The sequence below is a fragment of the Brienomyrus brachyistius genome, chromosome 8, assembly GCF_023856365.1.
Source record: "Brienomyrus brachyistius isolate T26 chromosome 8, BBRACH_0.4, whole genome shotgun sequence".
Taxonomy (NCBI): Eukaryota; Metazoa; Chordata; class Actinopteri; order Osteoglossiformes; family Mormyridae; genus Brienomyrus; species Brienomyrus brachyistius.
This window is the reverse complement of record NC_064540.1, coordinates 29,089,843-29,111,675: the sequence shown is the minus strand read 5'-3', so window position 1 is coordinate 29,111,675 and position 21,833 is coordinate 29,089,843. Positions and strand designations below refer to the sequence as shown.

Below are 21,833 nucleotides of genomic sequence, written 5' to 3'. Positions count from 1 at the left end.
CAAGGCCAGCCGAGAGACATAGTCCCTCCAGCGTATCCTGGGTCTTCCCCGGGGCTTTCTCCCAGTGGGACATGCCCGGAACACCTCACCAGGGAGTTGTCCAGGAGGAATCCTAACCAGATGCCCGAGCCACCTCATCTGGCTCCTCTCAATGTGGCCCTCCCGAATGACTGAGCTCCTCACCCTATCTCTAAGGGAGAGCCCAGCCACCCTGCGGAGAAAACTCATTTCGGCCACTTGCACTCGCGATCTTGTTCTTTCGGTCATTACCCATAGCTCATGACCATAGGTGAGGGAAGGAACGTAGATCGACTGGTAAATCGAGAGCTTTGCCTTTTGCCTCAGCTCCTTCTTCACCATGACAGACCGATGCAGCGCCCGCATCACTGCTGATGCTGCACCGATCTGCCTGTCGATCTCCCACTCCATCCTTCCCTCACTCGTGAATAAGACCCCGATATACTTAAACTCCTCCACTTGGGGAAGGATCCCCTCCCCGAGCCGGAGAGAGCACTCCACCCTTTTCCGGCTGAGGACCATAGTCTCGGATTTGGAGGTGCTGATTTTTATCTTAGCCGCTTCACACTCGGCTGCGAACTGCTCCAGTGAGAGTTGAAGGTCACGGTCCGATGAGGCCAACAGAACCACATTGTCTGCAAAAAGCAGAGACCTAATCCTGAGGTCACCAAACCGGACATCCTCAACGCCATGGCTGTGCCTAGAAATTCTGTCCATAAAAGTTATGAACAGAATTGGTGACAAAGGGCAGCCCTGGCGGAGTCCAACTCTCACCGGGAACGACTTACTGCCCAGAATGCGGACCAAGCTCTGGCACCGGTCGTACAGGGACCGAACAGCCCTTATAAGGCAGCCTGGCACCCCAAACTCCCGGAGAACTCCCCACAGGAGTCCCCGAGGGATGCGGTCGAATGCCTTCTCCAAGTCCACAAAACACATGTAGACTGGTTGGGCAAACTCCCACGCACCCTCCAGGACCCTGCCGAGAGTATAGAGCTGGTCCACTGTTCCACGGACAGGGCGAAAACCACACTGCTCCTCCTGAATCTGAGGTTCGACTATCTGATGGACCCTCCTCTCCAGCACCCCCGAATAGACCTTACCAGAGAGACTGAGTAGTGTGATCCCCTTATAGTTGGAACACACCCTCCGGTCCCCCTTCTTGAAGAGGGGGACCACCACCCCGGACTGCCAGTCTAGAGGCACCGCCCCCGATGTCCACACAATGCCGCAGATGCATGTCAACCAGGACAGCCCCACAGCATCCAGAGCCTTGAGGAACTCCGGGCGGATCTCATCCACCCCCGGGGCCCGGCCACCGAGGAGCTTTTTAAACACCTCTGCGACCTCTGCCCCAGAGATAGGTGAGTCCGCCCCCAAGTCCCCAGACTCTGCTTCCTCATTAGAAGGCATGTCAGTGCGATTGAGGAAGTCTTCGAAGTATTCCTTCCACCGACCCACAACGTCCCGAGCAGAGGTCAGCAGCGCACCATTCCCACTATAAACAGTGTTGATGCTGCACCACTTTCCCGCCCTGAGACGCCGGATGGTGGACCACAATCTCCTCGAAGCCGTCCGGAAGTCGTTCTCCATGGCCTCACCAAACTCCTCCCATACCCAAGTTTTTGCCTCAACGACCGCCGAAGCCACATTCCTCTTAGCCTGCCGGTACCTATCAGCTGCCTCCGGAGTCCCACAGGCCAAAAAGGCCCGATAGGACTCCTTCTTCAGCTTGACAGCATCCCTCACCGCCGGTGTCCACCAGCGGGTTCAGGAATTGCCGCCGCGACAGGCACCGGCCACCTTACGGCCATAGCTCCGGTCAGCCGCCTTAACAATGGAGGCACGGAACACGGCCCATTCGGACTCAATGTGCCCCGCCTCCCCCGGGAGATGGGCAAAGATCTGCCGGAGGTTGGAGTTGAAGCTCCTCCTGACAGGGGATTCCGCCAGGTGTTCCCAGCAGACCCTCACTATACGCCTGGGCCTACCAGGTCTGACCGGCTTCCTCCCCCACCAGTGGAGCCAACCCACCACCAAGTGGTGATCGGTTGACAGCTCCGTCCCTCTAATCACCCGAGTGTCTGGACCCAATACATGCGGCCACAAGTCCGATGACACGACCAAAAAGGTGATCATCAAACTGCGGCCTAGGGTGTCCTGGTGCCAAGTGCACATATGGACACCCTTATGCTTGAACATGATGTTCATTATGGATAATCCGTGACGAGCACAGAAGTCCAATAACAAAACATCACTCCGGTTCAGATCGGGGGCCGTTCCTCCCAATCACGCCCCTCCAGGTCTCACTATCATTGCTCACATGAGCATTGAAGTCCCCCAGTAGAACAAGAGAGTCCCCGGGAGGAGCGCTCTCCAACACCCCTTCCAAGAACTCCAAAAAGGGCGGGTATTCTGAACTGCTGTTTGGTGCATAAGCGCAAACAACAGTCAGGACCCGCCCCCCCACCTGAAGGCGAAGGGAGGCTACCCCTTCGTCCACCACGGTAAACCCCAATGTATAGCTGCCCAGCCAAGGGGCAATAAGTACACACACACCTGCTCGGCGCCTCTCCCCGTGAGCAACTCCAGAGTGGAAGAGGGTCCAACCCCCTTCAAGGAGATTGGTTCCAGAGCCCAAGCCGTGCGTCGAGGTGAGCCTGACTACATCTAGTCGGAACCTCACAGCCGCGCACACCAGCTCAGGCTCCTTCCCCACCAGAGAGGTCACATTCCATGTCCCTAGAGCTAGCTTCTGCAGCCGAGGATCAGACCACCAAGGTCCCCGCCTTCAACTACTGCCCAACTCACACTGCACCTGACCCCTTTGGCCCCTCCTACAGGTGGTAAGCCCATTGGAGTAGTGACCCACGTGCCTTCTTTGGGCTGTGCCCGACCAGGCCCCATGGATGTAGGCCTGGCCACCAGGCGCTCGCCATCGAGCCCCACCCCCAGGCCTGGCTCCAGGAGGGGGCCCAATTTGGCTTTATATGTATTACAAACTGCAAACTTTGCGTTGTCTTCACAGTGGAAAACGTCTATACTAATGACATGTTAGCATGTAGCCATGAGTGTGGATGCAGCTGTGAGGCTAGTTACTGCACTGTTGTGCATATGACGATGTGTGGCATATTTGTAAAACAAGCAGGTTCGATATTGGAAATACATAATACTGACCAGCCAGTCTCCAGTCCGGGCTGAGCACACTGAAAATCAGCTGATTCTGATTATAGACTCCTTCTGTAAGTCTTGGATAGAAATGTTTATAATGTGATTTTTTTTACAATTTGTCAACACCACTGAAAATAGGTTTTTTAAAAGTGTATGTTTGAAGTAGATTTTAACAAAAAAATAGAATAATGACATTCTAAATGATCTCACATTATTGGTGCTGAATAAAAGCATTTGTAGCACTGAGATAAATGTTTTTTAGATAGGTGAAATAGTTTACAGTTTTTTAAATATTAAAAATGATTTTAGGAATAAAAACTAAATTGCCAAAAGTCATTTATTGAATCAGTCACTTGGCAAAACTTTAAACCATGCTTACCTAGTTAGATACAATGTGCAAATCTCTCACCCTTTTTGCAAAACTTGAAACACATTCTAATTCATCAAAACATATTTTGCGCTATGGTGAACTTTAATGCAAAATAGAAAACACATGCCACAGAAGTTACGCGCAGCCAGGACACGGTAGTCATTTAAACACAATGACTCAAAAATGTTCACACAGATTGCTAAACATTTGAAGACGCCAAAGAGTGAGTAGAACATAGAATATGTGCTGGATGAGAGTGCAAGTGCCATAGGTGAATAGGAGTTGAATTTCGACGTAAACCCTCTGGGGTCTAGGGATAGGGAACATACTTTCACTGACTGGGGAATGGTCACACATTTCTTTCAATGGCAAATAAATTATTTCTTATATATTTGTTTTGGCATTAAACTCATCTTAATCATAATGTGCTTTGTAAATGTCAGATTTATGTGAAGTTTGTAATTTGACATCAAACTATAGACATTGCAAAATGCAGTTTGGAACACTTGCAGAACCATTATAAAAGTACATAGTAAGCAATGGTGGAAGTTTCACTTCTGACTTCCTACCAGAGCCTTTTTACACAGATTTTACACAGTGTAGAACTACGTGTATTTTTTAATAATACTTTGTACTATGGCCACTGAAACTTGACGACATTTGGATATGACCTTATTGCCATTTCCTGAGTTCTGAGCAGCCACAATGCGCTGCCACAGGTCCTCATTGAGCTCTTTCATTTTAGCCATGACTTGCCACAGACCAACTGTAGAGAGCTGGGGCCTCATGTATAACAACATGGGTACTTTGTAAATATGTTAGATTTATGTGAAGTATGTAATTTGACATCAAAGTATAGACATTGTAAAATGCAGTTTGGAACACTTGCAGAAACATTATAAAAGTACATAGTAAGCAATGGTGGCAGTTTGTTTTCATCCCAGATATCCGATCACCAAAGTGTTGGCTACATGAAGATGGCTAAATGGTGTAGTCTGGTATGAGGAAGACAACTACAAGGCACGGCCTTGTACCCAATATTTAAGACAAAAAAGTTGCAGATGCTGTGTGGACCAGACTAGAGGAGCAGCTGATGAGTACTGCTCCACAACAGGTGTTTATTCGAATTAACATCTTTTTCCCTCTCCCATGTAAATCAAATCTATGTATATGACACCTGTAATCTGTTGAACACATAATAAAGGCAAAATGACCCAGGCCCAGCAGAAGGACAATGTAGAGACAGCTGGTGACTGTGATGAAAACTCATCTAATGAAGCCACATTGTGAGAACTACAGAGAAGGTTCAGGAAGAGATAAGGATCTGCAGAGGTCTACCATCTGTACTATCCACAGTGAATCCAGTGACTTGGTGGTGGTACATGAAGGACACTCACCAAGTCTAAAAGCACTGGCAATCTCTGTGTGCAAGCATTATCCATACCCCGTACATTTTCTACTGCTGGGGATACCAGGTCTGTTACCACATGTTGATTTTGCGAATGTGTCATGTAAGCAGCAGTGAGAAATGGAGTTGCAGTTTTTGCACTGAAAAATACTTACACTATTGTATCTATTGTAACATTTAGACAGAAAATGATTATTTCTAAGTTATTGAAAGTTATAAGTTATTGGTGCTAAAGGTGGTTCTCCAAGCTATTGAATCATGAGGTGTACTTAGTTAATCCTCATACCTAAAACCACAGAACTGAAAGAGGATATATTTTTTCACCTGACTGTATACTAGGGCTGGCAAGTTTTAACCGATATACCAACAGTCATTCAAAAATGATGTGAAAACTATAATTAACCCATTAGAATTTTAAAGTGTTACTGTAGCCTATAGGTGCATTAGACTGTTGTGTGTCAATTTTGTTGTTTGCTGTCTACAGAGCCCCTGAAAGGTCAGGGTGGAAAGATTTTTTTTAAAATAGTTCCCTCGCAATACTTTTTTAATCCCATTACATTTGCCCACTTGCTGTAACTTAAGGATAAACGTGAATAATACTGATGTCCTGAGAAGTGTGTAAAGCGTTAAACTATGGGGGACAATGTATACCATGTAACTTTATTATTATGTGTTTTTATACATTTATTAATCATTGCACTGTGTCTATTCTCCACTAGGGATTTTAAGCAAGGCAGCTGGACTACTGAACGTGAAGTGCACACATGCATACACTGAAATTGAAACAATTTTTTAAATGTTACAGCCGGAAAATTGCACATAAAGCAAACTCCGGAATATTTCAGTGTAGAGCCGCATATCCTCACATACATCATCAAGCGAGAATACCACGGAGGTATATCCAAAAGTGGTTTTGTTGTAATATCATTCAACAAAAGCAAGTAACAGCCCTTGGTTTACCAGATTTCTTTACAGGCAAATTTTTTATTAACGTTTGTAATATATTTTTGTATTTTCAAAGTTTGTGTGTTCACTTCACATTCAATCGCACCACAGTGGTGGTGAATGGACACAGTGAAATTATTAATAAATAGGTATAAAAACATATAAAAAAAGCATGTTGTGTATCGTCCCCCACAGTTTAATACTTAAAACACAATTAACTGAACATGTCTGTAAAGTGTAGGTTTATACTTATTAGTCCATTAATTCTATGTTTTGTACTTTAACAGGACACAGTACAGTCATTATTAGACACAAAACTCTTGCGAAGGATCATAAAAGTTTTGCAAGGGAATGCAAATTGTTAAAAAAATATATTTTCAACCCTGTCCTTTTAGGGACCCCATAGTAATGTGATGTACTGTTGTACGGGCTGTTAATAAAATACTGGACAGATTGAGTCTGCTTTGCATTTTTTGGTTTTTTTTTTGGTGGGGGGGGTTGGGGGTCACAGGTATTCAAATATATTCCAACAAATTACGTGACATTTGATTTCCTAATTTTTGAAAGAAGTGAGCCCTCTACTGTGTCCTTTTAAAGTACGTAATAAGAGACATGGGCTCGTATAGATTACAGGCACTGGAGTTGAGAGTACCATCAAAACTGTGAAGACTAGATCAGTGAGTGAATTTGCCAATTAATTTTCCCCAGACATGGAAGTAGAGACACTTGTCTCGTATCTTAAAGGTAAATTTAACAGGGAGGTCACCTGCCAGAAAACTGACAATGTACATGGCAGGGTTGGCTCTCTTAAAGTGACTGCTGAAGGTAATGACGTTGGTGAAATGTACACTCCTGAGCTCTGGCCTGAAGGGGCGTTGGTCTGGAGTTATTATGAACCATGTATGGCCAGTATTGTTGGATTGAATACTGTGCCTCCCATATGGGAGGTAAATGTGCCCTCTGGTGCTAATGTGTCAGTTTAAAAATGTCAATTATAGTACTGTCTTACAACTGCCGTGGCCTGCGTTTAGGGCAGAATGCAGGGGATAAAGCTCAGCATTTGGTGTGGGCCATTTGCTGACAGAACGTGACATCTTATGTTTGCAAGAGACATTTTTAGATAAACAAGACTTAGAAAAATGGAACTGTCTTGATCAAAAGTTCCTTGGAGTGGGGAAAAGATTGATCTTAGTGAGACTATAGTTAGATGTAGAATTCCAGGAGGGGTGGCTGTGCTTGATGGTATGATAAAGCCGATTAGGCTCAATGTAGACTGGTGTATTGGTATACAATATACTCATGAATATAATAATTTTGTCATTCTAAATGTGTATATGCCATATGAGTCTCGTGAAAATGAGGATGAATATCTCAATAGGCTGGCTCTTATACAAGACAATAGCACCTACAGTGTATACCTGGTGGGGGACATGATAGAGTTACTATCTGTAATATCAGCTATTTGCTAGTCATTTGATACACCTTTGTGGAGATAATTTTTTTATTTCAAGTAAAGTGTTGCTGCCCACAGACAGTTATACACACATAAGTGAAGCCTGGCATACTACATCATGGCTTGGCCATTGTTTAAGTACAGAAGATAGGCATGCAGCTTTAGGGAATATGTACATTAAGTATGGACTAGCACTAACAGACCATATACCTCTTTTTCAATAAATGTTGAAAAATTGCCGTCAACAGCTGGTAATATCAATGCTTCCAGTGGTGTTGCCACTGCAAAATTAGACTGGTCAATTCTCACTAGAGATGACTTCTTGGCATATTATAGCAAAACAAATAAATCTAAGTAATATTTATTTGCCTAGAGAAGCTTTTTTGTGTAAGGATGTCAATTGTCAGGTTGAGGAGCGTAAGAGAGACCTCTGTTGCATGTATGAGGATGTAGTGGCTTCTCTGTTTGATGGTGGTAAAAGTTTTCACAAACAACATAAGGGTAATTACCTGGGGAAGATGGTGGCGCAGGAGGTAGTGCTATCGGTCAGCAAAAGGAGGGTTGCAGGTTCGAGCCCTCGTTCCTCCTGACCCCATAAAGGTGTCCTTGAGCAAGACACTGAACCCTAAATTGCTCCCGGTGTGCAGGTTGGCGCCTTGTATGGCAGCCTTTGCCACCGGTGTGTCAACGTGAGGCATGAATTGTAAAGTGCTTTGAGTACTTGTAGGAGTAGTTTACCAGTCCATTTAATAGGACGTATATTAGACCTGATTGGAAGGAGCATGTTGCTCTATATCATATATTCTTATATGTTTTATTGATGCTTCTATAGCATTTGACAGAGTAAATCATAAGCCACTTTTTATTAAGTTAAAGCAGTGGTTCTCAAACTCGATCCTCGGGACCCACTGCCCTGCTTGTTCTCCAGCTATCCCTGCCCCACACACTGCTGATTGACTGAACACACCTGATCCAGATAATCAGAAGCTGAAAGACAGCGGGGACTTCTGTGTGGGGCAGGGATAGGTGGAAAACAAGCAGGGCACTGGGTCCCAAGGACCGAGCTTGAGAACCACTGAGTTAAAGGAGGAGTGCCTGCGTATATTGTGTGGCTTCTTGCCTATTGATATGCCCACCAGAATATGCACATTAAAGGGGGGGGGTAGTATATCTGCCCCCTTTACAGTGTCCAATGGTGTTGGGCAGGGAATAATTTTGTCCCTTCATTCTGCAAACGTGTGCAACATTAGTTGTATGATTGCTGGGGTATTACTAAATCATCTTATGTATGCAGACAACCTTAAAATTTTTAGTCTGAGTAGTGCTGGGCTGCAGCAGCTTCTTACGATTTGTACTGAAAATGGTGTGCTATATGACATAAAATATAATGCCGGCAAGAGTGCTGTTTTAATGCATTGAACCAGGCAGGACAAATGGCTCAATATTCCTGGGTTTAAACTATATAATAATAGCCTTGAGGTGTGTAAAAAGATTAAATATCTTGGTCACTTCATTACAAATGACATGAGTGATGATGACATCATATGCAGACAATGTTGTAAGTTATATGCACAGACAAACACCATTGCACGCAAGTTTGGCATTGTTTAAACCATACTGCACACCACTCTAAACTGCCCAATTGTGGTCATCTTACAAAAAATCTAGCATGCAGAAGTTACAAGTTGCATATAATGATGCAATGAGAATCCTCCTTAAGAGTCCCAGAGGAGGGAGTGCCAGTCAGATGTTTGTCACTGCAGGAGTCAGCACTTTTAAAGCATTATTGAGAAGCTTGATGTTCACGTTTATGCAGCGTTTGGATCAATCTACAAACAGTATCATTTTAGCACTATTAAATCCCACTGTAAGTTGTTCTCCTTATGCATCCAGACTGAGGGTGTACTGGCTGAGATGTTTGTATGTCATTTAATTTTCTTTATATGTGTTTTGTATTTATCTGTCCTGTTTTGTGTATCTATGGACCTAAGTCTGTTAAAAGTAATTGATTGATTGATACCACAAATTGCAAATACTCCACGTCAAAAGAAAATTAGAAATGCCCCATTTCATAATACTATTTTCCAAGCTTAAGTTTATAAATTTTAATGACCAACTATTATGAAAAACCTCTAAAGATCATGTCCATCTAGATTTCGAGAAATCTTACTTGATTTGTGTGGAGGTCTGTGGATCCATTGCTCTTTCGGACATAGTTACTCCGCAGGTTACCCAGAAACCACCATGGCAGCCCTGTCAGATCCCATTCATCCAGACTAACATCCAGCTTTGGTCGCTTGCAAGCAGACCTAGGGACACCATCAAGAGACTCTAAAAGGAAAAGACAAATTAGCATTAAATGAGTGACATCCATAAGCAGGAAGCAGAGGGACTTTAAAGTTCACTTTGAAAAAGCCTAACTTCAATGTTTTTTTTCTATAAAATACAGGATTTTTTCCCTCATAATTTCATGAATGTTTCTGTATTATTAATAGAAAGACAAAAAAAAATATTAATACTGCAATATTAGTATGAAGTCCATTTCGCCCTGCCTTCAACATGCCAATGATTTTGATTAGTGCCATAGGTGGTTATGGACTGAGAGCATCAGAATTCAAGAATTTCCCTACAACCTATCACAGTATATTACAGAGGTGTAATGGTACAAGGATTGATTGTGTGCCATTCAGTTACATCATTTTTGTTTTGGACAGCAAAATAAAATGAATTTTATTACGTTATTTCTTAACACCTGAACTCACAAGTTGGTTATGGTTATTTGACAAGTAAATCAAATATACTGGTGAAGCAAGAGCTTGAACACCCTACCAAATCTGTTAAATCAGTAGCTTGGGAACATTTTGGCTTCTCAATTAATTGCACCAACACTGGAAGCAGTAGTTATTATAACTGATAATGCTAATGGGGCTTTTCCACTGTCATACAGGAACCAGACTGCACTCGACCCATACCGTGAAGAGACACTAGTTAGTGTGATTCCAGTTTGCTTCCGTTTTCTACTGCTAAAGAGTAGGTTCTGTAAAGGCATTGATGGGTTGAGAGTGTGACAGTGACATAAGACCAAACAGACGCATATTTACTGTTCACATGATTTAGACTACCAGTCAGAATTTTGGACACACCTTCTCATTCCATGGTTTTTCATTATTTTAATTGTTTTCTACAAGGTAGATTAATATTGAAGACTTCAAAACAATGAAGACATGGAATTATGCAGTAATCAAACAAGTGTTAAACCAAATTTTGTTTTATTTTTTAGATTCTTCAAAGCAGCCACCTTTTGTGTTGATGACAGCCTTGCACACTCTTGGCAACTCAATTCCTTTGGTACTTTTAAGTAGAAGGTTGAAAGTTTCCACTTATCAGGAATGCATCCAAATACAGTAAAATATAGTGGAAACTGCTTACAGTGATCATGTCCGGCTGGATGAAATACATCACTATAAGCAGATGATCATTATAACTTTTTTTTTTTTTCGTCTCAGATTACCATCTAATAGACATTTGTAAATTTATGACATGAATATAAGGTAATAAAAGAGACAGCTTCACTATTCACTCAATTTTATTGAGTACAGTAGTGCCTGCGATTCACAAACGCTGTGGTCTACAAAATTAGGTTCTTGACCGAAAATTGTGAGAAAAATGCATTGGTTTGTGTACAAAAATTTAATTGACGAACAAATTCCAGATTTAGTTTTTTATACTAGTGCAGCACCGTCAGGGCGCATGTCCTAGTATGCCCCACATGTAATTGTAAATAGAAGGACTACACCAGGCACCCAACGAGCACTGAATCCAAATTCACAAACGGGAAGCACAAGATTATAAGATGTCGAACTGCAAGATGCACACACGGTGGAAGATTTACACAAATTAAATACATGCGAGAATCAGACCAGGTACACACAAGACATGGGCAAACAAACATGCGACAATTAGGCCTGTCCCGATAAATCAATTAATTGCACGATAATTAAAATGAGGTCGATATTTTTTTCCGGCTGCGATAATTTTCATTTGCATGCTTATTTGTTTTCGTCATGTCTCTCTCTACCAAATCGGAATATTGGCTCTTTTTAGCAAACCAGCTCATTTGGCTCAGCTCACCAAGAAAAGCCAGCTCTTTCAGCTCCTAAACGGCTCTTTTTAAAAAACCCACTCCTCTCTTCGTTCGACCTGATGCTGATTAGGGTGACCTGATTTGAGCTTATTAAAAATAAGATGCCGTCTCATGGGCGGGCTTTTTCGGAAGACGATGTGTTCCAGCCAATGTCGTCCTTAATGTTTAGGCAGCTGAAAAACCCGGACAATTCTATAAACATTAATAAAACGGCTCTTGAACAGGAGTCGGCTCAAAGAGCCATCTTGTTCGCGAACGACACATCACTAGTAATGAGGCATGAACTCTCGTGTCAGTGGGCTCTTTGCACGTCAGCTTCTGCGTTCATGGAAATGCAGCTCGCTCATTTCCAGTCTGTGAAAAATGACATGCCGTTTACAGGACTTGCCCAAACTTATGATCAACGATGTACATCGCTTTTGTAAATCTTTCTCCAAAGTACCAACGAGTAAATTAGAGAAGGGCTTTAAGATTTTTGCCTTGTTTTACACCCACGGATACGAAGGGGAGTCTTATTCATTCAACTTTGTGGCTGGCGTTAGACTGAGACATGGAGAAGTTATGATAATCATCCGATTATAATTATCAATTTCGCCCAGGCAGATTTGTTCACCATAAGCGGTAAAGTAGAATGTCATAATAAATTATATGAATATGATTATTGTCATGCCCTGCTCGTCGGCTCCTCCTGTGTGCCACGCCCCCTGATTACCCACGTGTTTTCTCCCGATTGTACCCAGCTGTATCTAGTTCATTTGCTCAGTCCTGTGTATTTCAGTCCGTGTCTTACCCGAGTCCTTTGTCCGTCATTGATGTTAACCGGCCCAAGCGGCAGACAACTAGGGAAGGGAGTAAAGCGGTGCAGGAAGCCATCCTGCGAGTCCCCCACTCTCTTAAAGGGGCCATGCCCGTTTCGCCCGCGGCGGCTCTCGCCAACAAATACTTCACCCTCCAGGGACTTTACTGGAGGGTGATGGGGGAACCGGTGGAAAGGGAGGATCCCGAGGCGGAACGGCTCTCCGCTCGGCTATTGAGGGATTTCGCCGCGATCACTCCTACCTCTCCGGAGAGTGAGCTGGAGAGACTGGCGGATAGTATCCGGAGGCTCATCACACTCCGGAGAGCCCCGGCCGCGACTCCAGCGTCCGAGCAAGAGGCGCCCCCTCTGGCTCCAGCACCGGTGCAGCCGCCGCTGCCGCCTGCGCAGCCTGGACAGCTTTCTTCGCTGCCTGCGCAGCCGCTTCTGCCCGCGACTCCAGCGCCTGCGCAGCCGGCGCAGCCCCCTCCGCCTGCAGCAGCTCCCGAGGCGCCCCCTCCGCCTGCAGCAGCTCCAGAGGCGCCCCCTCCGCCTGCAGCAGCTCCAGAGGCGCCCCCTCTGCCTGCAGCAGCTCCTGTCCCTTTAACCCTAGTCCCCGAGGTGGTCCTGGACGACTCCATCTTGGCTCCTCCCTCTTCGGAGGTGGAGGAGCTGGAATGGGACCCCTCGGGGACAGAACTTGTGACTTTACCCTCGCCCCAGCGACCTCGACCCCGAGCGAGGGTCGTTATGTCTGTGTCCCGCAAGGGGAGGGGACACAGACGTAGGACTGGGGTCCCTCCCGCCCTGCCCCCTGGCTCGCCCTCCCTCGCCTGCGCTCTGGCTCGGTTGGCGCCTGCGGGTCCTGGCCCTCCGGGTCGGACGTCGCCTGCGGGTCCCCCTCCGAGGCCTCGTCGCCCCGCCTCGCTCCCCTCTCCAGAGCCTGGTCGGTCGCCTGCGGGCTCCCCGACGGCGGCTCCTCGGTTGCCTGCGGGGCCCCTACCTCCGGCCCTCCCCCGGACGTCGCCGCCTGCTGCGGCTCCCCCCTCCTCCGGGCCTTCGCCGTGGGCCCCTCCTGCTCCCTCGTCCCCTTCCCCGGTGCTCCCTCCTGCTCCCTCCCTGGCCCCTCCGCGGGTCCCTCGCCCTGTCTCCTCGGCCCCTCCGGGGTCCCCTCCGGCTCCGGCCTCCCGGCCGCCTGCGGCCCCTCCGGCTGCCTCCCGTCGCCCGCTTAGGCTCCCTCGGGCTCCCCTTTGTTCCCCCGCCTTCTCTCCCTTCTCTCCTGCCCTGGTCCCTCCTTCGTTTGCTTCCCCTTTCTTGGTCCCGCCTGTCTCTGCTCCCCCTCGCTTTGTTCCTCCCGTCTCTGCTCCTTGTCCTTCTCTGTTCCCTTCGTTCACTCCTGGTCCTTTTGTTCCTCCTGTTCCCGCTGTGTCCCCTTTCCTGGTTTGTCTTTCTGCCTTCCCTGTCCTGTCTCGGCTCCTGTCTCACGTCCTGTCGCTTGCCCTGTTTTGTGCCTCGGTCCTGTTTCCAGTCTCTCGTTGATGGTTCTGTTTTTTTTTTGCTCCAGGTCCCGGTTCCCGTGTCCCGTCTGTCGCCTCCTCCCTGGCGCGCCCGGTGAAGCGCGCCTTTGGGGGGGGGTTCTGTCATGCCCTGCTCGTCGGCTCTTCCTGTGTGCCACGCCCCCTGATTACCCACGTGTTTTCTCCCGATTGTACCCAGCTGTATCTAGTTCATTTGCTCAGTCCTGTGTATTTCAGTCCGTGTCTTACCCTAGTCCTTTGTCCGTCATTGATGTTACCTGATGTTAGTCGATGTTCGTGCTCTCGTCCCTATGATTAAACCCCTCGTTTACCCTGATTCTCGGCTGTCTGCCTGCTTCCTACCCGCCTGCCCGCACGATCGCCGCTCTGCTCTCGATCGCTGCCGATCTCCCGTGACAATTATATGCAATAAATTATATTATTAACGCAAGGCAAAGTAGGGTGATCAAAGTATAAAAAAAAAAAAATAAAAACTGCAATTTTACTTTTTCCCCATATGTTGTCATGTTTTAAAAAGACCGGAAATGAACACTGTAAGCAGACTACTTGATTACTATAAATGAGTTATTTCATTTAAACTAGTCCTGCAATATGCTGCAATTTAAATAAAAAATGTGCATGTGTAAACGTGACAATGTCTTCTGTTTACAGGCCATCTGCTCAATATCTACGCCCATAATAAAGAGATGACCAAGAGATGTTTAGGTGGTAAAGCATGCACAGTATATGGTCATGATGTGCACAGCAGGTGGAAATGGATGCTAACAAGCAGGCAGAACTGATGACAAAAAAAACGCAATCTCAGATATTTGGCGATATTTTATTCAAGTTCAGTGACACTGAGCAGAAAGAGGTACTGTGTAAAACATGCAAAATGAAATTCAGCATATCACACGGCATCACAAATTTGTATCAGCACCTTAAACAGCACAGAGAAAAGTATGATGAATGCATGACTGTGAAAGCCCTGAATAGTAAAGAAACAGCTAAAAGCCAACCTGTAAGCCAAACAAAACAAAGCACAATTACAGATGTGTTTGTGAGTGTTAACACCACACAAGAAGTCCTCGTGAAGATATAAGGACATCACTAACTCCATAATGTACTACTTGGTAAAAGACATGGTGCTCATGTATACTGCTAGCAAAGACGGATTTCAAAAAAAGTACTCACGCTCTGGACAAGAGGTACCAGCTACCCTCGCAGAACTATTTCTCTCAAGTTGCTATCCCTGAGCTTTATAACAATGCTGTGGGGAGGTTCAAGTGGAAATGGTTATGGTGAATTTCTATTCAACTATTATGAACCTGTGGTCAAGCAGGACGACTGAAGCATACATCAGCTTAACTGTGCACTTCAACAATAATGATTTTTGAACTGAAAAATTGCTGCCTGCAAACGTCATATTTCCCCGAGGATCATACCGGAGAGAACATAACCTTGGGCTTGAAAGAGGCATTGTTGGGTTACTGTATAAAATGTTATACATTTTATTGTTTTTTATGTTATATATTAATTTGCTCTCTTAATAAAATAAACAACTTATTAGTCTAATGATGAAAAACACTCTAAGCTTCTTCTCAGCTTGCTTCAGATATTGTAGCTTGTTTGTTACAACCTATTAGGGATGTAACGATACACTCAACTCACGATTTGATACACGATTCTTAGTTCAGGATAGTATTTTCTCACGATTTAACAGAATGAGCTGTAGATTTATTAAAAAATGTTCCTTTATCTTTCTAAACTATGCAAAATGTGTCGTCCTCTTAAGAGTGCAACTGAAATTTTATAAAATACTGTTTTAAAAAAGTCCCAAATCAAAATAAGTAAATAAAAAAAATCTTCAAATAAACAAACTAAGGCTTGCATGTGCAGTTTTTTAGCGTGGTTTGCCCTTCTAAAAATCTTCGCTCTGGAAGTGGTATATTGAGCTCACTATGGTGCCAGTGGACATGCTGAAGCATGTTCGTTGTGCAATTTGTGTAAGTTATCAGTCTTTTACAATGTTTGCACACAGTTTTTTCTCTCAGTTTTCGTTTGTGATTTCTGGAAAGCTAAAAATGCTGTCACACCGCCGATTTAAGACCGGGTGGCACATCCATCCATTTTCTGAAACCGCTTAATCCCAACTGGGGTCTCAGGGGGGACTGGAGCTTATCCCAGGAACAATGGGCGCAGACAGAACCAACCCTGGGCAGTCGCCAACACACCGCAGGGTGCACACACTCACTCAACTACAGGGCCAATTTAGACTCACCCATCAACCTGTCCTGCACACTTTTGGACCGTGGGAGGAGACTGGAGCCCCCGGCGAAAACCCACGCAAACACGTGCATAGCGTGCAAACTCCAGTGATAGACTGCCCAACACGATGGGGTTCCACACAGAAAACGATATCAAGACTTCTTGATCAACAAAGTGCATTGTCTAAGGTTCTTTCTACAGACCGCAAAGTGCGACACCTACTACCTTCATGGCAGGACCTGGAGGTCTTAGAATCTGTGAACAAGGCACTCAGCCCAGTTTAGGACTTTACAGATGCCCTGTCAGATGAACGTTATATGAACGTATCTTGCCTGATGCCCATTCTGCATCTTCTGAACACCTCAGTACTGGCTAAAGAGGAAGAGGACACTGACCTGACCAAATCATTGAAAGTAAAAATTCTGAACTACCTCAACAAGAAATATGAAGATATGCAGGACCTGCGGAACGACAACATTCCTAGATCCATGGTTCCAAACACAATACATCTGTGCAGAAGTGACCTAGACTATAAAGGAAAGAGTTGACCTCATACAACCCTCTGTGCTTGCTTCATTCTCAAGGTGCAGGATATCTGTTAGTACCTAGGGTAGAAAGAGCTTTCTCCTATAGAGATCCTCAGTTGTGGAATGGTCTTCCACCTGATGTGCGGGATTCAAGCTTACTCAATATTCAAGTATAGGCTAAAAACACACCTGTTTAGGTTAGCTTATAGGGACTCTAGTTCTAGCTCTAACTAACTGCCAACCCCCAGTGATACCTGTAGTGTGAGGTGTAGAGCTGGGTGGAGATCGGTGCCATTGGATAAACTGAACTGTCAGTGCTGTCACTCTAGCCTCACAATCCCTTGTGGAACTGGAGTGCTGACATTTCAGGGACTCCCCATGCCTGCATTCTCACTTGCTTCTCCCTCCTACTTATGCTGCCATAGCCATATCTGCTGGAGCTTACATACTACACTCACCTAACTGTAGACCATGGAGAAGATTTGCTGAAATGGTGGAAATGCCACAAAATAAACCTGCCTTGGCTGTGCACACTATCACAAAAATATCTGTGCATACAAGCAAAAAGCTCTGCATCAGAGAAAGCATTTAGCACTGGCGGTGATGTTGTCAGCCAGTCACTCCTGTCTGAAACCAGACATGGTGAACATGCTGTTTTTTTGTAAAGAACCTCTTAAGTGATAGCTAGAACCTTTTAGAAAGAAGATGTGGAAGTACTGCTCAACAAAAAAAAAATGTACAACAGACAACAGGTTTAGTGGACTGGGTTTCCACTAAACCTGTTGTCTGTTGTACATTTGAATGAACAACCTGAAGAATCACTTGCATTTTATATTAAATTAATTTGTAGAAGAGATTCTACAAAGTAATGCCCCATTTTGTAACAATCACTCATTTGTTTGGGCATTCAAAATGTGTCTTATTTTAATGAAACGTTGTAGTTTCTTATTTATTGTTCCATTAACTTTATCTAGCTATACAACAGAAAAATTTTAACAAGTTTGCAAAACTGGCTTTATTTTGGAAAAAAAAATTGAAAAAGTACTGTACAAATGTTTTAGTTTTTTGTATTTTTATGCTAGTTTAAGTTTATGTTTGAGCTTGAGAAACACACATTTCAAAATGTTCAGTAACCTGTGCAATTTCCTTGACAACCAAGCAGGTAGACTCATGATACCATATGCTTACTATATTGCAATCGCAGATCGCAATATTGTCCACAATAATCGCAATCTGACTTTTTCAGTATAATTTACGAGTCATATAAGATAAATGAAATTATAATAAAGGGTCAGTCCATGCCAAATAAACCAGGGACTCCATGGGCATCATTCCTGATTTTGATGAAAACGTGATATTTTGATCCTTTATAGAGAACACTGAAAATTCCCCAAGTTTTACTGAAAAATTCTGATGCAGTCCAAAGTTATGGCCCTTTCAAATTTGGGTGCCATGGCCCTTTTTTCCACTCGTGAATCGCGCATATAATTTGTAAGGGTTTTCAGGAGACCATATCTTTGCTTCTAAGCATGCTAGAGAGCTGAAAATTGCTCTCCTGGTATACTTTTCCCTGCTCTTTCATCTGGCATTAAAATAAAAAATAAGCTCAGGGGAAGCACTTCAAAGTTATGGACCTGCAAAAATCAGTTTTTGGTTCAACCCCAGACACTTTTTTCGGATTCTGACCTCAAGCTGTGGGGTCACCACCACACCTACATCCAATATTCTTCTATATTTTTGTTATTTGAGGAAGATACTGTAAGCAGATGCAAATTCATTCTAAATAACCATTTATTCTTTGATATATTACCATCTGTCACTGTGCACTGACCTGTCACAGGAACTGTGTTAGTCCGGATGGATTGACCAAAGAATATCTAAGAACTGTGAACATGGCTTCTCATTAATTCAATGATGCTATTAGTAGGTTTTTCAAATTTAAGATCTGATTTAAGTATCTCTGTCTGACAGTGTTCCTTCTCATTAGATTCACATTTCAAGAGGGGTATTCTCAAAATTGACCCCTTGGCAGCTGAACGGAAAGACTTGAAAATGTCATATTTGACCCTGGGAGTTTATATTGAAGGAGTTGAGTTGAGATAGTTATATTTTCAGCATTTATAGTTCAGATATGCTTCTTTCAACTGTATAAGTTTCATTCCCATCACTAACCATCTACACAGTCAACCACGCCCCCGAATTAGTGGGTCCTGTGGGGGATTTCTCACCTGTGACCATTTTCAGATGGTAATATATCAAAGAATAAATGGTTATTTAGAATGAATTTGCATCTGCTTACAGTATCTTCCTCAAATAACAAAAATATAGAAGAATATTGGATGTAGGTGTGGTGGTGACCCCACAGCTTGGGGTCAAAATCCGAAAAAAAGTGAACCAAAAACTCATTTTTGCAGGTCCATAACTTTGAATGAGCTTCATTTTAATGCCAGATTCTGAAAGAGCAGGGAAAAGTATACAAAGAGAGCAATTTTCAGCTCTCTAGCATGCTTAGAAGCAAAGATATGGTTTCCTGAAAACCCTTACAAAATATATGTGCGATTCACGAGTGCAAAAAAGGGGCGTGGCACCCAAATTTGAAAGGGCCAGAACTTTGGACTGCATCAAAATTTTTCAATAAAACTTGGGGAATTTTCAGTGTTCTCTATAAGGATCAAAATATCACGTTTTCATCAAAATCAGGAATGATGCCCATGGAACTTTTCTGGACATTGGTTGATTTGGCACGGACTGACCCTAAATGGATATAGTTTTGTATTATGATTCTTTTGTTTGGCTCTACATGCATCGTCACACTAAACCCAAAATTGATTTTTTATTAAATTTATGTGTGTTTGGATTTGAGGTTTGGATTGAAGTTTCTCTATAGATGGCACACGCTAAAGTATTCCCACATTGACTGGCAGCACAGCATCCCATGTAGTAGGGTAGGAGCCAATTATTTTCTAATTTTGCTTAGCAATAAAAAGAATGGCAGACAACATTTTGTATACTGTATAATGCAAATTTCCCACCCGTGGGACTAATAAAGGCTATCTTATGATAGCAGAGATTTGTGCTGTCCCTCCACAAGTTAAATCCAATGTATGGAGGAACTTTATCTTTCAAAATTTAAACGGAGATTTTTTTTTTCAAGGTTTTAAGATGCTAAAAAAGAAAAAAATTGGAAAAAAAACCATAGTATCGAATTGAGATATTCAGAGAATTTCAGTAATTACAGAATCCAGAAACACATATCCAATAAGCACCTAGATATGGTGATGATATTGTATCGGGAGGTCACAGGTGATACCCATCCCTACTATAGGGTGTTTACAGATAGCCAACCATATGCAATAGCAAAGAATACAGGATCCAGTTCATTATGACTGCTATGATGCACTTTAATTTTGAATTCAATTTATTTTATATATTTATTTTTACAATGTGCAATTAAGCATTTTTATGTTTTGTTATTCAAAGACCTCAATAAGCACATTGCCTTTTGTTTGATTTAGTGTTCCTAATTGTGTTTGTAGTTTTTACAAAAAACAATATCATAATTGTTTTCCCTGTTGTAACAAAATTTCACTGAATCATGAACCCAAAACCAAACTGTGTACCAAACGATTTTTTGTGTACTGTTATACACCTATAAAACATATGGGCAATAGGACCATGACTGCAGAGTATACTAAATAGTGGAAACCTATGAACACATTAAATGGAACAGAATATAAAATAAAAAAGCAAACCAGAGAACATATTTATCATCAAAAGAAACTCATCAGGCAAATAAGTCCTGCATTAACAAGGAGCCCTAGTTTCTAAAATGAAAAGATGCAAGGATTACAGCAAAAACAAAAAGAATGTTGTGTCTGTCCTGGCTCATGTAATGTAGCAACCTGCCGCATATAATGTTGCCAACACAAAGCTGAAATGAATGAGATCAGACAAAAGCACTTCCAAACTATGGCTACTTAGCAATCTACACTAAAATTTGAAATTAGTAATTGACACTACAGAAAGAAACCCGAGCAAATGCATTTTCATCTTACCTCCATCTGGCTCTCTCTGCCTGCGCTGTGATGTAGCATTGGATGTGCTTAATCCAGAGCCCACTGGTGCCTGGCCCAACTCGTATGGGCCGCTGGAGGTCTGCGCAAGAACATAAAGTAAGTCAGTGGTAGCGGCTGCAGCAGTAGACATGGGGGAGCAGCAGGGTCTTCATATCAGAGGTCTCACTGCGTGGCAGCAAAGGGCCATGCAATTCCATGGGAAATACGGAAGGAAGAAAGGCTGGGAGGGGACACCATAGCACTAAAGTGCCAGACTGAACATAATACTGAGCATAGGAATGAACATGGACCCTTACAGGAAAGCATTTACTCTTTTAGTTATTCTGAAGTGAACTTCATAAACAGGATGTTTGTTTAAAATACATAATCATTTGATCATTAAAAAAAAACTTTGTAAATATGCATAGCTTATACCTCACTTGGCACATGTCTCTTGCCATACCACGAAACAAAGCTTATGTTAAATACATTCATAAAATGTGCAAAAAAAAAAAAAAAAAAAAAAAAAACCTAAAATGCTGTTCATCGTGAAGCCACACTACAAAAAGATTCAGTGACACCAAACCTAAAACTGTGGATGTAAGGCCAAGAGTGGTGCAATTTTTGGGGGCTAAGGTGGGGCAGGGGTTGGGTGTGGTGTGGTTTGAAGGCCAGCCTGTGATTGGAAGAGAAACTGCAACTCCCCCGGAAGAATAAGTTGAACAGAGAAGGTAACTCTGAGCGACAAACAGAGACATTGACTCTGTCCCCCACCAACCAGGCTACTCTGGCGGCTTGTCCAAAACCGCAAGGGTAGTCCAAGTGTGAGTAAGTACAGAGACGGTGCCACTCTGTACAGGTATACTGATGGAGACAGCGGTCCCCTCTTTCACGGCAAACAATTAATCAGCATGATTCCTAAATGGAGACAGTGCTTTAGGGTAAGCTTAATGTGCAAACCCTAATGAGAAATAAATGATAATAATAAGCATGCTCCAATTCCAATATAAACACTGATTGCTAAAAAATTAGATACAACAGGCTAAATGAAAATGTTATTACATGGTAAAACTTCTAGAATAAGATATGTGTGGTTGATTTAAGTTTGTTTGCCGAGAAAAAGGACTGGTGGGCCATTTCTCCGCAGCACCATGCTGGAGT

The 21,833-nt window shown here is 43.5% G+C and overlaps 1 protein-coding gene across 3 annotated transcripts in view; it reads right to left on the bottom strand.

Annotated features, from left to right (window-relative positions):
- mdm4 (MDM4 regulator of p53) overlaps positions 1 to 21,833 on the bottom strand; it is a 44,099-nt gene that overhangs the window by 13,862 nt on the left and 8,404 nt on the right. For all 3 annotated transcript variants that reach the window (XM_049022557.1, XM_049022555.1, XM_049022556.1), the window contains 2 exons: positions 20,673 to 20,772; positions 9,536 to 9,696 (listed from right to left, as the gene is read on the bottom strand). In XM_049022557.1, the coding sequence (XP_048878514.1) occupies positions 9,536 to 9,696; positions 20,673 to 20,772 (261 nt within the window). The remainder of the gene's footprint in view (positions 1 to 9,535; positions 9,697 to 20,672; positions 20,773 to 21,833) is intronic.